This window comes from Crassostrea angulata, chromosome 8, assembly GCF_025612915.1.
Source record: "Crassostrea angulata isolate pt1a10 chromosome 8, ASM2561291v2, whole genome shotgun sequence".
In the NCBI taxonomy this organism is placed as follows: Eukaryota; Metazoa; Mollusca; class Bivalvia; order Ostreida; family Ostreidae; genus Magallana; species Magallana angulata.
In genome coordinates, this window is record NC_069118.1 from 16,812,989 (window position 1) to 16,830,651 (window position 17,663).

Genomic DNA, 17,663 nt, shown 5'->3' on the forward strand with positions numbered 1-17,663 from the left:
ATATCTCTTCCTTCTTAGGGGCGAGGTTAGCGTCATAGCTTCGGAGTCCATCGGTTTCTTCCTGAAGTTCTCCAGAGTGAATCACCAAATACAAGATTTATATTAGCACAAGATAACGCACATTTTTACTTTAACACATTTTACATAATTCACATTTTTAATTTTCACTAAATTTCACAATTCCTTTATAAGGAATACACAACTTCTTCATGGCTGCAGCTTAATTATTCATCCATCATCGGCACCCGTGGATAGAGGGTCGGCGCGGATGGCAAGGCGACTTCTTGCGGAGCGTCTCCTGCGTTCCTCTGTTGCGTAGACATCGCGGCATTCTCTTCCAGGTATTTACGTGCCAGCTCTGGGTCCGGTCGATAGTATTTGGTCCATGGATAGTCTTCATTTTTCTCCTCTCCAAGAAATTGTTGTGCTAGTTTAGTCGAAATTGTCCCCGTGTTACTGGTCAATTTGCGAGTTTCGAGTCTCCTGCTCCATCGGGGTTTCTCTTGAATCCTAGTGTCTTTCGGGATTGGTTCAAGTTCAATAATGTCACTAGAAGTCCATTTCTCTGGATTCACACAACAAAATACAGAGTCTTTGGAAGAACCTTTCTTATCTCCGTCACTACCCCTTTTTCGACAACCTGTCCAGCAACCACCACAGCATATACCACCCCACTTTTTAATAATTTTGCGTTTCTTAATACAAAGTCCTATCGTTATTGTTACTGCCAAAGTTAAACACACATAAAACAAGGGGCTTCCCACTAAAGACGAGGATTTCATGGGTTGCAAATTAGTTACTGGCAATTCCACTATAAGCGAATTCATAGGGAAAACTATAATATCTTTAGTCTTAAGACATTAAACCATGAAAACCTGATCAACTTTGTCCCATACTCAAGATGTTGATCGCAAAATTTGATTGTTTTTACCAATAATCTTAAATCACGTACAAAAATTAGTCTTACAGTTTCTTTACTTAGTCGCTGTTTCATGTATTTCGAGTTTATGTTAAATCTCTTTAACTCCGCATATACAAACAAATAACCGAGGTGCTGAGTCCGCGTTTACTAGTCGGCGCATATCAATACATGTTTTATGTCACAGGGGGTCATTCTGTCATACCTTTTTAAAAGCGTGCAATATATACAAAGCTAAGCTTATTCAAGATTATTTACATCTACAATAAACAGTAATATAACTTAATTAGTTTATTATTTTGGTTAATTCCTTCATAATAGCCAAACAATCTACAGCAAACTTTCGTTTGCTATTTTCCCTACGGGGTTTAGGAATTAGTTTACGCGGTTTAGGGATTGGTTTGAAGCCTAGACCTACTTTAGGGACTATTTCCATATTTTCATCTAAGGGTACATTAGGGTTATCTAAGGGTATTTCATAGTCTTGACCACTATTTTCATCACATTCACCTGATGAAATATCTGGTTTCAGCGCTGCGGAAACCCTTTGGAAACTCTGCGGAAACTTAAGGTTACTTTAAGTTTCCGACAGGTTTCAGCACGGAAACTTCAAGTTTCATTAAGTTTCCGCAGTGCTGAAACTTAGGCTGTCCATGAATCCAAATGGTTTCCGCAACGGAAACTTACTGAAACTTGAAGTTTCTGCATAGTTTCAATCTCCATATACGTTTGGGACACATATTGTTTACAAATGGTTTCCGCAACGGAAACTTACTGAAACTTGAAGTTTTTGCATAGTTTCAACCTCCATATACAATTGGGATACATATTGTTTAGAAAGGGTTTCCGCAACTGAAACTTACTGAAACTTTTTATATTTTTGCTTTCACAAAAGCTGAGCAAGGTTTCTACTTTATGTAAAAACAAAACAATTTCAAACAGTTCCAAATTTATTTTGTTCAAAAATCTGAAATTGTTTCCAACAATAAATAAAATACAGCCAAGATACAATAATGGAGAAACATCCATATGGCAAATCCCTTATTAGGGACTTTTATTTAAAAAAATGATAAAATTGCACAAGAAAAAAAAACTCCCATAGAAATCTTTACATTTGTATTTTTTTCATCTTGATTAAATGCCTATCAAATCTCCCTTTAAAAATGCAACAAAGATCTTATTTTTTTAAAAATATGAATGCAATTTACAAAAAAACTGCATGTACATGAATAAACAAAGAAAACTTCACTGTTACATGAACATGATACACTTGTCTCAATTTGTTTTGAACTACAATGAATATGTACACCATAAACTATTTTTGAAAAGTCTAAAGTATCCATCTTTAAAAAAAAAATACACTACAAGATAGTAGTTGACTATAAAGGTATGACCCAGATTTTATTTGAATATGTATGTCAATAAATTCCAAAATGAGGTCAAAGTGACCCACTTACAAGTTGGGATAAACCTTTTCTTTGTTAGTAATATAATCTAATGTTTTACAATAGAACAGGATTTGATATCATTTTTTGATAATCCATTATGTCCAAAGTGAAAGTCTCATTTCCACCAATGTACCAACTGATCAGATTTTAATACATGTATCATAAGCCTGTCAGTATTAAATAGATGACCCAGAGGTAGATATGAAAAGCTTGTTGGCCAATAAAAAGCTAACAATGGAGCAGTCTGTCAAATCATGTGAAAACTAGTGGGTATTGTTTTTTAACAAAAAACACATGTCTCCCCTTTATTATGTATTTGTAACAAAATGGAAGAACCTGAAATGGACCATCAGTTTTAAGAGATAGGAGGGAAATTTTAAAACAAAACATCTTGCTACATGTACTGATAGATGGTATATTGAGCTGACCCGCCTCTTTCTTGCTCTTCATGGCCAGAGACTTGAGGATATGTGATATATGTCATATGTGATATATGTACGTGTCATATGTGATGTAAAATAAAATTAATTTTTATTTCTATTTAGAATACATACTGTCAGCATTTTAAATTGGATCAATGTGATAATGTAACAGATACACACCATACACATTAAACAGAGCAAAGTTTATATGCAACTGTAATCCAGTGATCGCCTGAAAGTACTGTTGATGAATCTGTTGGAGTTGTGTTGACAATGGCAATCCGAAGATTAGAGTCTTTCCTTGTTTTTCTACCAGAAAGGGAACGACGTAATCCCAGAATGAAGAAATTAATGGGCATGGGTCCATCAATCCATGTAAAAGGCACAGAACTTGATTCAGCATTGTGGAGATGGGCCAATATTTCGATAATCTGAGTATCCATTAGAAAAGTTGGTTCATGGCCTGGTATACCAATTATAGAATTATACTGATGAATAATGCATTTGTCCAGCGTAGGTTGAATTTCAACTTCTAACCAGTTGTTGGTATTATGAAATATCCATGCAGTGTTTGCTGCCACATAGCCACATGAGACACTGTATTGTTGGGTACCAAGTGTGGGAACAACATTGAAGCCAACAGTTTGTAGCCACTGTACAAGATGAAGTGTGTTGTTGTTCCCACACCACATATCCACTACTCTCGCTGTTAAACCAAGATGTTGGTATAATGTTGTCATAAAAGGTGTATAGGGTAAGGGAAACTGTGGCGTGAAAGAATCGGCTTCAAATCCAACAATTGTTTTCCTTTTGTCTGGTATCTGTTGTTTATCAGTAATAAGCTTTTTGTTTTGAAGGTTTTTATACCTTTTAACAATTGGCTGGACTTTGGTGTTTGCTTTTACACTTGTTTTTTTCCTTTCTGCTTTTACACTTGTTTTTTTCATTTCTGCTTTTACATGCTGAACTTCACATATGTTAATGGAAATATAAATTGGCAGATGAAACGAAAAATAGGACGATAATACTCCACTTTTGAAAGATGGTATATTGCATATAAAAATGTTGTCGAGAGTTGAGCCGGCAATGGTTGTTGGGGAATGGATTACCTGCTGGAATTCAAGTGATAGAAATGATCGACCTATTTCACCAGTGCTGTTGTTAAAGTCACCAAGCACAACAATCTTAGGAATGTTGTTAGTTTTGCAAATATCAAGCAAACACTGTGGTACATGTAAAAACGATGCAAGAGAGGCATTGCAGTGCCTGTACACAGTAGCAACCATCGTGCTAATTTTGGGAAAGAAAATGCAGATCATTTCATAGTCATCCTTAGCATCAGTTTTTACAATATGGAAGGTGGTACCAATTTTTATATAAACAGCAGCTCCAGCCCCTCTGTCCTGGACACTATTTACAGATTCTAGATTGAATCCATCAACATCATAACATGTCTGATTTGAGTCTTCTCCAAGCCATGTTTCTGTAGCACAAAAAACATTAGGCGAGTAGAATTCTAGCATTTTCTTTACATCTGGGAAATGTTTTCTAAGTGACTGTACATTGTGATGTAGAAGTAAGAAATTATTTTCTCTTTCATTCGGCTGTAGGACAGAGTCTGTGAGTGACAAAACCTCCATCTGATCCAAAGATTGTTTTACACTAGAATCAGCATAAATCACAGAAGGGTCATAGTCAAGTAAATGCAGTCCCTCAAGATGTGTGACCCTACTGAGTGCAACGTATGCCATTCCACCCTTGAAAACTCTTTTGAGGGACACTGCTACTTCCTTGAATGTTTGTCCCTGTACTTTATGAATAGTACAAGCCCAAGAGAGTGTAAATGGGAACTGGAATCTTGTTATATATCCAGTTTTATACTGCACTTTCTGGGACAAGATTCTAAATGGTACACATTTGTCATCGCACGGTTGTGTAGTATTACGAATTCTGTAATTATTACCAATGTGCTCATCTTCAAACTGTAATACAATGTATTCTGGAAATCCGTATGGCATACTTCCATTAACAATATCTATTACTGTTCCAAGTGTTCCATTTACTAGGCCATCGGTTGTGTCTATGTTCACTGTCAACATAACTCTAGCACCCATTGCCAGTTTCAGTTCAGATTGTAAGCAGGTATCTAAGTTCTCAAAGGGTGTCTGTCTTTGAAACACTTTACCACTTGATGAATGTAATATGTCAACTGCTGTCATGCTGATTATTGGTTTTCCAAGTTGATGTAGTTTGGAAAGGTTATGATGACGAACTTGTTCATTAGTAGAGAAGATATGAATTGCATCACTTGGACAATTTGAAGTTTCCAAACGACTTCTCAAGAGATTTTCCACATCTTGATTCATGGGATCATCACGATCCTTTGTTCGAATTATGTTTAAAGCTTCTCCAAAAAGTAAATCCTCTTTCTGTCTCATTATCTTTTGTAATTTGTGCACTTTAAACAAAGTCCACAGATCTTGTGGAAGAGCTCCTGCGTCAACGCAAAGAAGACTTTTGCCAAACACGGGTGGTATCTGGTAGAAATCTCCAACACATAGAACAGATATGCCTCCAAATGGTTTTGAATTCTGCTGCAGGGATTTGATTTGGTTTAGTCTTCCTGATATATATGACAAAACCGTTTTGCTGACCATTGATATTTCATCAATAATAAGTAGCTGAATGTTTGAAAGCCTGGCTCGTAGAGTATTTAAATCATTTTCACCTAGAGGTTGATACTGTGTTTTCATGTTCTTCTTCAATGCAAAGGCTGAATGAATAGTCTGACCATTGATTTTCAAAGCTGCTTTTCCAGTGTAAGCAACTTTAAGAATAATGGCATCATCTGGTGTTTCACGTATTTTGTGAAATAATTTGTTTGCCATGTGGTAAATGCAGTGAATGAGCAAAGACTTTCCAGCTCCCGCTCCCCCCGTCAGAAATATGTGAAAATTGTCATGAGAGTTTGAGTGTAACACCTGCAAGCACCACTCTTTTATAAAATTGAGCAGTTCCATTTGTTCTTTATTCAGCAATCTGTACATCTGCAAAAGCTTTTCATCAGTTATGGTATTGGGATTTGGCTCCGTGTACACATTCTGTGAGTATGAATTCTTGTTTGTCTGTGGTGTAGATTTCATTTCAGGAATGTCTACTGCTGAAAGAAATTCTTCATCACTGAGCAATTCCTTTTCTTCTTCATTTTCCATTCTTTCCTCTTCTGAGTTAGGTGCCACTTGAGCCCATGCTTCTTCCAGTGGAGGCATGTCTTTCATTAGGGACCAAGTCTCATCAAGCTGATCAGTTAGTTTTTGGAATTGTTTCATATTTTCATTAACAATATTACAAACTAACGTCAATCCTAATTTTCCTGTTTCATAGTACTGTTGGAAGGAGTTATACTCAGATGGAAGAAATCTATTTTCTCTGTGAGGACAATATAATCTCAACAAATTAAAATAATATTTCTCAGGATCTTTGGATTGTGAAAACTTTGGATATCTAATGACTGCATCCTTTTTGGTCCTTCTTGTAATTGTACCCATGTTGTGAAGCAGCCGTATTTTTTTCCCAGTCTCTGTCTTTGATTCCTCTTCTAAATCTGCCTCTTCTGTATGGGTGGAGTTTGCTATCACTCTATACCTTGATACAAAAGTTGCTAAACACATATTGGCAAATTCATTTATCAATGGCCTTGCTAGATATCTATCCAAGATGCTTGTCATCCATATGTTGTCATCATCACGAGATGCATTGGATTTTATCACATGCATAGGAAGTGTTATTCTGGTATTTTCTGTATCAGTTGGAATCCATACAACGTCTCGAGAACAATGTTTAAGCTTTAGACCACAAACTCTGTAGACTGCTTCCATAACACTTATCTCCCGATGGGTGAGATATACATTTCCAAGCTTTCTGAGCTCCTGTATTGCCTCTTCATTATTCTGTCTTGCCTCTCTTTGGGCAGCTTTAATGAGCTCTCCCAATTCTTTTTCTGCCTTGGTAATATAGGACATTATGTACATAATACAGCTATACGGGTCTAGTATAAACTGTATATCCATGTTACCATTCCATGCCTGTAGAAGAGCAGGATTATAAGGATTCACCCAACAGTCTTTGGCTTCTCTTCTGTGAACCACTGTAGGTCTTTGTGACAATACATTTAGTGCCTCTTGTAGGATCTCTTGGGTAATGTTACCATGGCTCAAAATGTCTGCTGTGCACAAGTCCGACTCAGCGGTAAGTAGATCCCAAAAAATTTTCAGAATGTCTTTAGCAGTGTTTTTTGACATTTTGTTTAAATTATTTGATTGTTTTGGTTCTATGTCTTCATCTTTGGGTGGACTGGCAATAAATGTTTGCAAGGAGCATGGGCGAGGGAAATTAAAACGACAATCTTTTCCTCCTTTTTTGCATGTTTTTGTGTGTGCTTTACTGTGTAGTTGCACTGAGGAAACTATATCAAATAGTTCCTTATTTTCTTCTTCATTTGGTATTTGACAAGAAATGTACTTGTCAATAAAAGCTGTGACTTCACTATCAGGGGATTTCTGCCATTCAGGGGCATTTTCAATCCAAACTAGTCCATGATAATGTGGCCAACCTCTTGCTTGAAACTCAATTCTTCCAAAAATGTCGGTTACCTTACCAATAGGATTGGATGGACTCATAATGACTTGATTAATAAAATCATGAAGTCTTTTATCAAACATCCGTGTAGCAGTTACAATGTTGCTATTCAATATGTTGTAGTACTGCTGCCAATCAGGGTCTTTAGGAACTTCAATGCCTTGCTGGAGACAAATTGCTTCCATAATTTCTGTCCATCTTCTTTCTGCTGCAGAAAAAGTTATGAAAAACGTAGGTATGCCAAGCTGTTTAAGCATGGCAAAAAGATCTCGCATGGTTTTTTCCCAGTATGCTGGGGAACCGCGAACTGCCTGCAAAAAGCGGTAACATTCATCTTTTTTAAGCATCTTTTTCATTTTGGAAGAATCCAAGAAGGTAGATGAGGTCAAATGGCTCAAATCAACTGACTTTCGCATTGCAATAGAAACAGAAGAAAAGATTTCCTCAAGTTCTGCTGTATACTGTGCAAAAAATATATATTCTGGATCACTAGCAAATCTATGGTCACTTGAAAACAATCTACTGTTGAAATACCGTTTCATTGAAATTTTTGTATTGCGTTTGTCTGTGTATGTTTTTTTTCCATTTGGGAAATGAATTGGAAATGCCTGTCCTTCAGAATGGATGACTTTTGTAGGTGTGTTTCCTTCTGCCGGGGCAATACAAAATATGGAGTTTGGATTTTGATCAGCATAATACTGTGTTAAGTCTGATGGTTGAAGAGATGTATCAAGTGGTGGTGCAAAGTCATGAGATTCTTCTGTTGACTCTTCTTCCTCTGTGTCAGGATCTGTTGAAAACAAAAAGGCATTATTTAACTGTTTACTTCTGATGCACCAACAAAGTGCCCCAAGACTTCTGTTAAAACATGGATTTCCAAACAACAGTTCAATAGTTTTTACCATCACATTCAGCATTGATGTTGCTTTCATTGTGGTCATTATTTCCAGGTTCAGATTCCCTCTCCTTATCAGCACCTGTTTTGTAAATAATTTACTTAAGTTTTATCACTGTAATATTTTTTCATATGTGTTCATTCAGTTTATGTTAACAATGTAAAGACATTCTTTAAAACACTTAAAACTTACCACTGCTATCTACAGCTGAGTAGTTTTCACTATCATCTAGATATTCTCCACTTTTAAATATCTCATCTTTAATTTCTATATCTGAAAAAAAGAACATTTGTACCATTTTTCATCATAAAGGAAAAAATGAATTTCTTCGTACTCCATAAGTTGCTAAAAATGACTAACCTTCAAAGTGTGGGTTTGTTTTCTTTAGAAAATCAAGTGCTTTGAAGATTTTATTTGGACGTACTTCCTGGTAGAGATGATGGCCTTTAAAACACAACTTGCGCTTCAGTTTTACCTTGATGAACGATTCATCAGAAATGTTTCTAGGCAAAGTTGTCGTAACTTTCGTAATATCTGAGCGAACTGAAATTACTGGTCCATGAATTCCTTTTTGTGTATGCTTTGGCAAATTGACTATTTTCATAAATGGAATTACTGGAGATACCAGGTGTCTCTCCAGTTTATTAAGTTCACTTAATTCGGCTCTAACAGTACTTAAATCCATATTGTTAGCTAAGGCCTGTGCTGGAATTTTGCCATTTTTCATGGTCTTGTCACATAAAACACAAATATGTTCCATAGTGGTTGCTGAAAGACTGTTCAGTAAAGTAGATATTTGTGTTTTTTTGTATTTCTTCTTGACAAATTTATGAACCTGCGAACGAAACATAATCCGTCCACATACAACACATGGATAAATCGGATATTCTTTGCATAAGGTTCTAAATTTCTGAAGTGCTCCATCACCATTAGTTAGTGATTTAGCTTTCTTTGTGTGATAGTTTTGTAAACTTTGTTCTCTCTTCCTTTTTCTTGTTTCTGGTATCTGATATTTTTGTTTTTCATCTTCTCTTTGTTTTTGTGCCTTTTCCCGAATCTTGTAGTTTTCCCTGGTTCTCTTTCTTTTTCTCAGCATTTTCTGGAATACTGTAATTTTCCTTCATACTCTGTTTCATTTTTTCTGCATTCTCTGGAATACTGTAATTTTTCCTGATTCTCTGTTTCTTTTTCTCAGCATTTTCTGGAATACTGTATTTTTCTTTCATACTCTGTTTCTTTTTTTCTGCAATCTTTGGAATACTGTAATTTTTCCTGATTCTCTGTTTCTTTTTCTCAGCATTCTCTGGAATACTGTATTTTTCCTTCATACTCTGTTTCTTTTTCTCAGCATTCTCTGGAATACTGTAATTTTCCTTCATACTCTGTTTCTTTTTCTGAGCATTCTCTGGAATACTGTATTTTTCTTTCATACTCTGTTTCTTTTTTTCTGCATTCTCTGGAATACTGTAATTTTTCCTGATCCTCTGTTTCTTTTTATCTGCATTCTCTGGAATACAATATTGTTCTCTCATGAACTGCTTTTTTCTTTTGGCCTTCTCATCATCTTGATACCTATTTCTTTCATACTGTTTTTTCTTTTCTTTATTTTGTTGGTACCAAATTTTCATTTGTTGCTTTCTTGTAAGTCTTTGTTTCTCAAACTGCTGTTGTTGTGAAAGATAGTTACACAACCAGTCTGGTTTTTCTGCCTAAAGATAAAATTTTAATATGAATCTTTTACTCTAATAATGATGTTTTAACATTTACAAAGTAAAATCAAAAGTCTGGTAATTTTTACCTCAAAACTTGAGCTTTTGTCTTGCTCTGCTGCAGTTGATTGTGATTCATAATTTTGGGTGGAAAGACCTGGTGGGATATAGAATGCCAAATAAAAAAAAATCCATTTATAATACAATAATTTAATGATGCTTAATTTTATATCTCTCTGTACTAATAAAATTGTAAACAAAATAAAATGATATACAGCAATCATTTATGATTTATACCTGCATTTTTCGCCAAATTTTCTGAGCGAATTTTCTTTTTCCTTTCTTTGTCTTTTTTTCTTTTGCTTCTTCCACTCATGATTATTCATCATCATTAGCAATTCTTAAAGTAGCCTGAAAAGAAATTTATTTTTAAAAACTAATGCATGACATTCTTATATGCACATAATGAACAGGTTTTCTTTAAATGACACGAATAAAGTACATACATGCATTGATTATCAATATGTATTTTCATAATGAAACTAAATTTCTATGGAACTAAAACATAATGTATTTTCGATGACAGCAATGGGTCTTTAGGGTAAATACTCGCATGCATGTACTTAGCAGTTGAATATTTGAATTAGAAGCTAACTTCTATGAGTTTGAAATCTTTACTAGCTTTTTGATAAATGTTATATTCACATAATTTAATATACATGTAATAACTCTCATAGGAATGTACTTATTTCATGAACAAGCAAGTTGTTAATGTTAAATAAGCAAATGATAGGAATATATATAAACAGTAAAATAAAGATCTAATATTCTTGACGTATCTCCTAAAAATATAGATATACACTGCATTAAAAGTAAAACAGAAGAAACATTTATTTTTTTAAATTTTGACTAATATTTTCTAAAATACAGTATAGCATAACAAAGGTATTTCCTAAAGAAAAAAGTAAAGTTCGACAAACAGAATCTTCGCTGCATACTCTGCACATAAATTAAAGGAAATGTCTGTAAAATTAGTCAGGTTAGAAGTTAACTTCTGTTATGGATATGTTTATTTGTCTTTTGATGATCCAGATTTCGGATTTGGAGAAGATTTAGCATCTTTAGAAGATACATCACTGCAATCTTGAGAAGAAAGGAAGAAATCATCCTCTTCTAGGTTTTCGATTTTCTTCTTTAAATTTTCAACTTCCTTTTTCATTTCCAAATTTTCTTTTGAAAGTTTAGAATTTTCAATTTCATTCAACTTTATGATTGTTTTAACTTTTCCTTCCATGGCTTTTAATTTTCTTCTTATTTTTTCTACAGCCTTAATAGCTTGTCCACTGTTTTTATTAGAAATGTCATAGCAGACAGCTTTTAGTTCTGTGTCTACCTCCTCTGTAAAGTCTGTTAGGAAAGTATCCAACCTTTGTATTTTTGACGGTGAAGCCATCCTGATCTAAACAAAATTACAATTATAATTTCTTTAAAAAAACAGTTAATGGTTTTGCTATGAACTGAATGACCTGAAACTACCAAAGGCAATGAAACAACATTAATTTGTTGACTACAGATGAGTGCTAAAATTTAAAAAAAATCAAGATTAGTGAATAATTTTTCTCTTTTCCTGTAAATCAAAAAGGGAAATTTTGAACATTTCCAATGTTCTCCATGATTCCTTTAAATGTGTTCTGTATGACTCCATGTGTATCTAGAGTAATGAAAATGGAATGAAGAATTCAGGAGGTCCGATACCCAATGAACGTTACAGAGCATTTTGGAACCATTTCAGATATGTAATCATTAACCTCTTCTGCTGGGAAGGTGCAAATCGAAGTCCTAGACATATATTCTGCAAATACCTCATTAAAAATATCATATATGAATCTAAGTATCAGAGTTGTGACTGTTTATAATGAACACACACAGAGACACACATAGGGTGTATTAAAAATGGGAGGTAATGCAATACATGTATCAGAAAAAATAAGGATACAAAAAGGAACTATGGTTGTAAGCATAACAAAAGTTACTATGGTGTCATGAATTATTTATTGAACACCAATTTTTGTGGATTCATGGTTGAGCAGATCAACAAAATTTAAAGATCATCTAAGAATATATGAAAACAATTTCTATTGAAAGAGTTCTTGTCCAGGAATTAATGTGTCCTTCAAACACTGTGTGTTCGAGAAAATTCATAGAAAGTGGTGTCAATGAAAATTAATGATACCATAATGACAAGCTATTTAGTAAAAGAAACATGCATTGAAATATATCACATAAAAAGCATGATCTTTTAGCCAGGCTCATTGCTATATGAAATATGTAAGTCAAATGTAATACTGAAGTTACAAGGATTTATGGTTTAAAATTTCAGATAAGTTTTTGTGATGAAGTTACGCAGAAGATGTGAAGCAAGAGCGCATAACAAAACTATTAGTGACAGAGAAGCTCACTATAATACATAATACTACAGTAATTTAAACAGCTACAATAGCAAGGGGTCTGTTACTAGTGCCACCACGAAGAGGATCCTCATTATACATTTGTAGCCAGACATGTATATTAAAGACAGATCATGCAAAGTGAAATCTAATAGTCTACAGTACACTGTGAAAGTTGAAATAAGTTACATTTTGGTAATGATTAGTTAACCAATAATAAGTAGTACATGTCAGTTACATGTGTTATATGTTAATTTCCAGACTGTAAATTCTTTGCTAATCTATTTTTTAATAAAAAGTAATGAAACCTTATTTTAACCATATCCAAATATTGCCTATTAGATATCACTTCTCTGTGCAAAGTTTGAATCAAATATATAATGATGCAAACTTTGCTTGGCACCAAATGGATTAGATATATGATAAGAAAGATATTAGATAAAATATGATACTCACCTCAGTAGTTCATAAAAATTTCTTCAATGTATTTTCTTTCCAAAGACCGTGTGGTTTCCGTTGTTAAGTATTTTTTGTGTGTTGGTAGGAAGTGCAACAACATAAGAAGTCACAGACACCCAAAATAGCTTGATAATATTTGTAATTGGCTCCCAATTTAATATTTTGTTAAGGAGACTCTATGTCAAAGACATGATTCAAACTTTTTTTTTTAATTAGGCCATAAACAATAAATTTGGGACAACATTCAATTGGTGTCATAGTTTTTGTCTCAAGTAAAGATTTAAATTTAAAAAGTGTTGTATAATTCAAAAGTTATTATTTAGACTATTTTAACCAGTGCATCTCTACTTGATGTCATTTAACATTAACAATATTCCAAGTTTCAAGCTCTGATCTCATAAGGTGTTCAAGTTAGGGCCAGAAAATTTTCCTTTGAAAGAGGAGACATTAATTTTAGGTCAAGGTCAAAAATTTTGGTTGGGTTCAGCTAGGTTATATACAATCTATCTATGATACAATGAATGAATGATGAAATGCTTGACCTTGAAATGAAAATTAAAGGTCAAGGTCAAAACTTTTGGTAGCGTGCACTCCTTCTCAATACCATCTACCTATGTTCCAAATTTGAAGTCTTAATGTCAAAGGGTATTAAGGTTATGACCCAGACAAAATTTTATTATTTTTTTCTCAATTTGACCTTGAGTAAAACAAGGTCAAGGTCAAATATTATTCAATAGTACACCTAAGTGTATTTTGATTGTTCTTTGTTCAAAGTTTGAAGTCCTTCTGTCAAAGTATATTCAGAAGTTGAACAATGAAGTTTTTTCTCATATGACCTTGAAATAAAAATTCAAGGTTAAGGTCAAACATTTTGGTAAGATTCAACTAAGTTATATACCAATTATCTATGATACAAGTTAAAAGTCTGTATGTTAAAGGAGTCTTGTGTTATGATCCGGACAATATATTTTATGAAAAGCTTGACCTTGAAAAACAAAATAGATCAAGGTCAAATTATTTGGTGGCGTGCACTCCTTCTCAATACCATCTACCTATGTTCCAAGTTTGAAGTCTTAATGTCAAAGGGTATTAAAGTTATGACCCAGACAACATTTTATTATTATTTTTTTAATTTGACCTTGATTAAAACAAGGTCAATGTCAAATATTATTCAATAGTACACCTAAGTGTATTTTGATTGTTCTTTGTTCAAAGTTTGAAGTCCTTCTGTCAAAGTATATTCAGAAGTTGAACAATGAAGTTTTTTCTCATATGACCTTGAAATAAAAATTCTAGGTCAAGGTCAAAAATTTTGGTAAGGTTCAACTAGGTTATATACCATCTATCCATGATACATGTTAAAAGTCTGTATGTTAAAGGAGTCTTGTGTTATGGTCCGGACAATATTTTTTATGAAAAACTTGACCTTGAAGAAAAATATACGTCAAGGTCAAAACTTTTGGTGGCGTGCACTCCTTCTCAATACCATCTACCTATGTTCCAAGTTTGAAGTCTTAATGTCAAATGGTATTTAAGTTACGGCCTGGACAAATTTGGATGAAGAAGAAGAAGAAGAAGAAGAAGAATAAGAATAAGAAAGTCGACAAAAACAATATGTCTCCCCTTTGAAAGGGGAGACATAAATATGATGTACACATTTAATTAATTATGCTGATTGCAACACACTTCATTCCTGATGAATAATCTTCTTTACACACGGTTTACCTTCCAACATTTCACTACTGTACCTACATTAATATTTTTAAATCCAAGACATGAAGTAAAATATACATTGTTTATATATGTCAAGTATTACTACATGTACATGTACTTGCTTTTTGTAGCATGAATGTATAAAGTACAAAGTATCACACAGATCATTCACCTTACAATTCTCATCAATACCAGCATTTTACTTATGATATAAAAGCTAATTCCAATATTAATTGCATAACACAGATTAAAATAAAACCCACATGGAAACAACTTTCCATGCAAGTAATTTTGTTATATAAAAATTGTTATACATGGGGTATATGTTGTCTTTATATATTTTTATATACGACATAATTGAATATTGTTTGGTGTATTTTATCATTTCTATGACCCATGCATTCATCTCCTAATGCAGTGTTTTTACATTTAAAAACTAAGTTATCAATAAATGTTTAAACAAAGAAAATGGGAAAAAAAAGTAGTTAACACTTATCAACTTGGAGGTGTGAGGATATATGTTACATGGAGTCTAATATTTTATGCAATATTTGCAAATATAAAAAATTATTTAAGAAAATGAAAGTTAATATCTGCAAGGTCTAATCAATCATTTAATAAGTCAAAACCATGTGATTTTCTAAGATTCTAGCTTACAGACAGACATTGTAATATACTGGTATTTGATCATATAAAAGAAGTACTTTTATAGTTTATAGGTTTTTTGAAATGAGAATACTTTACAGTTAAAAAGTCTTGTTCTGCATAGGTTTAGTCGGGTCGTAGAGATGTGTCCATTCGAATCAATAAGGAGTGTCCTTGGCTGTTGTTGATGTAACCTGAGTCGTAGTTTATGGAAATAGGCCTTTTTAGGGGATTTTCGAGCATTGTCCAGACCGGTGAAGCACTCATATGATCACATCATGGTTACAGCAGACTTAGTAGTTCTGGACAGTGGTAGCATTAAAATTCTTCTTCTTGCGATGAACTTGTTCCTTTTACTGGGCTGTACTTTATGTCTGTTCTATTTATCTTAAACAAGAATAATAAAGTTTCATTTAGATTTTTAAACAATAAACATTCAGCCTAATATGTAATAAAAGCATTCTGAATAAAATTTTAAATACAGAAGCTACTATACCATGCTATATACAGTTGCCAGTTGCTGTTTAAACTATGTCATACAATGACTACAGTAGTATCTGGTCTATAATGTTTCATTTTATATTTGAAGCAATGTTATTTTCATTTTGATTCAATTATTGTTTGTTGAACAATGGAAAAACTTATCAACAATAAGTGTGTTTCACCCCCCCCCCCCCCCAACCAACCTCCTTTTCGAGAACTTAGACCTGGATTTCCCAAAAATTACTACAGTAAATTATAAACATCCAACACATGTATAAGTTATGGTGAAAATAATCAATTTCAAAGCAATACCTTGCGTTCACATCGTCCAGCTGGTCAAAACATTCACCCGAATCACCGAACAGAGGATGCAACTAATCACCGGAAACATTGACTTTGTATGCTGTCAATGCTGAAAAAGAAAAACGTGAATGATTTCATTTTCCGGATTTAATTAATAATTTTTTTTTAATATTTACGTTACATTTAGAGTTTGTAAATTGTCTAATGTGCGAAAGATTCATTGTTCGTCTTGTTTACCAACCAAGCATTCATATATTAGGGACGTTTATATAATTATATATGTGTATACCCTGGATAATCTTGATTATCGTGCATATAAAGTTGGTTAATAATTAACTTGATCAAAACGTATATTTTAAAGAGATACGGTGATAAAAATTAAAATGCCGAACCAAGTTTGAAAAAATGACGCCATCTTGATTTGATGGCGCGAGATCTCGTTTACAAATGAGAGATAAATTAGAGCCTTGAAAATGTTATTGGGAGTATCTATATTGTGAATTAAGTTACCTTGACATGAGTTCTTCGTTCCTGCATTATCTCCTTGTTGTAGAGGCTATTAATGCTTCTCAATTCTCCATTTTACAACAGTACCTTCTTGTCCATTTTAACCTTCGCTCGGAATCATAAAGTGCGCCAATACTGACCAATCAGAACCCGCTAAATCTTGGAAAAGTGCATCTTGGGATAGTTTAAAATGAATAATATTTAATCAAAATTATCATTTTTTACCGAATAGTATACTTTGTACATGTATATTTATTTTAAATAAGAACTGTCGGAGTCAGTATTTCCTGGTTAAATACGACAAAGTATTGGCGTGTGTTTGTTACAATTGTATTTGTAACACGTGATTAACAAAAAAAATGGCCGACTGTTTGTTTACAAATGTCTAATGAAATTAAACAAATTCTAATGAGACATATGTATCAGATTTTGCCTTTAACTATATTTTATTTACATGTTCTGATGATTTTGCCAAACTAAATATGATAGAGTCATATATAGTTTACTGACAAGTTAGTCTTGACTTGTCCAATTTTCACCGCGATTCTAAGCACGGTCATATTCTTATTCAAAATATAGAGGTGTGAAAATATTATGTTCATCACAGAGCAGGTTCTGCATGAACACACAGAAATCACAAACATAATTAGATGCCGATAAATTAACGGGTTCCGATTAACAGCGTTCACCCGTACGGTGAATTTACAACTACGATGAATTGATGGCAATTATTTTACAGTTACACATGTGCAGTGATTGGTCATACGATGAACAGTACGTTAAGAATACTTATGAAATTAAAATACAAACGCGTTATTAAGCTGGGAAGTAAGACGTACACGTCGGACTGATATATAAACAAAATATAATTTTAATTATTTGGTATTATACTTTATACATCAAATGTATACGAATGTATAATCAAATTTTAAAAATGGTATTAAAATCACGTGCACCACATGGCTAGTGCTGGATTTTAAACTTATTTTGTAATATAACGTATAACTTCAGTAAAATTATAAATAATGCTTATTATATTTTATAACAGAAACATATGTGCATGTTTCATAAACA

The 17,663-nt window shown here is 33.4% G+C and overlaps 1 protein-coding gene and 1 long non-coding RNA gene across 2 annotated transcripts; both read right to left on the reverse strand.

Annotated features, from left to right (window-relative positions):
- Positions 1–224: 224 nt before the first annotated feature.
- Positions 225–10,714, reverse strand: LOC128160727 (uncharacterized). The gene is made up of 9 exons (XM_052824073.1): positions 10,330–10,714; positions 10,122–10,189; positions 9,453–10,032; positions 8,684–9,403; positions 8,516–8,596; positions 8,330–8,404; positions 4,156–8,217; positions 3,403–3,495; positions 225–640 (listed from the first exon to the last, which is right to left on the reverse strand). The coding sequence occupies exons 1-9, from the start codon at positions 10,406–10,408 to the stop codon at positions 225–227; spliced, it is 6,174 nt and encodes a 2,057-aa protein (XP_052680033.1). The 5' UTR covers positions 10,409–10,714.
- A 3,868-nt stretch (positions 10,715–14,582) lies between these two features.
- On the reverse strand, positions 14,583–17,213 carry LOC128160276 (uncharacterized). The gene is made up of 3 exons (XR_008240264.1): positions 16,593–17,213; positions 16,092–16,191; positions 14,583–15,683 (listed from the first exon to the last, which is right to left on the reverse strand). It is a non-coding gene; the product is annotated as an uncharacterized LOC128160276 (long non-coding RNA).
- Positions 17,214–17,663: the final 450 nt, after the last annotated feature.

Excerpts from the sequence above, each read along its gene's own strand:
- LOC128160727 (XM_052824073.1), bottom strand. The coding sequence starts at position 10,408 with ATGAGTGGAAGAAGCAAAAGAAAAAAAGACAAAGAAAGGAAAAAGAAA. Across the intron at positions 9,404-9,452 it reads GAATGCAGAAAAAATGAAAC|AGAGAACCAGGGAAAACTAC; the intron begins AGAGTATGAAGG and ends TGAGAAAAAGAA. Across the intron at positions 8,405-8,515 it reads CTCAGCTGTAGATAGCAGTG|GTGCTGATAAGGAGAGGGAA; the intron begins GTAAGTTTTAAG and ends TTTACAAAACAG.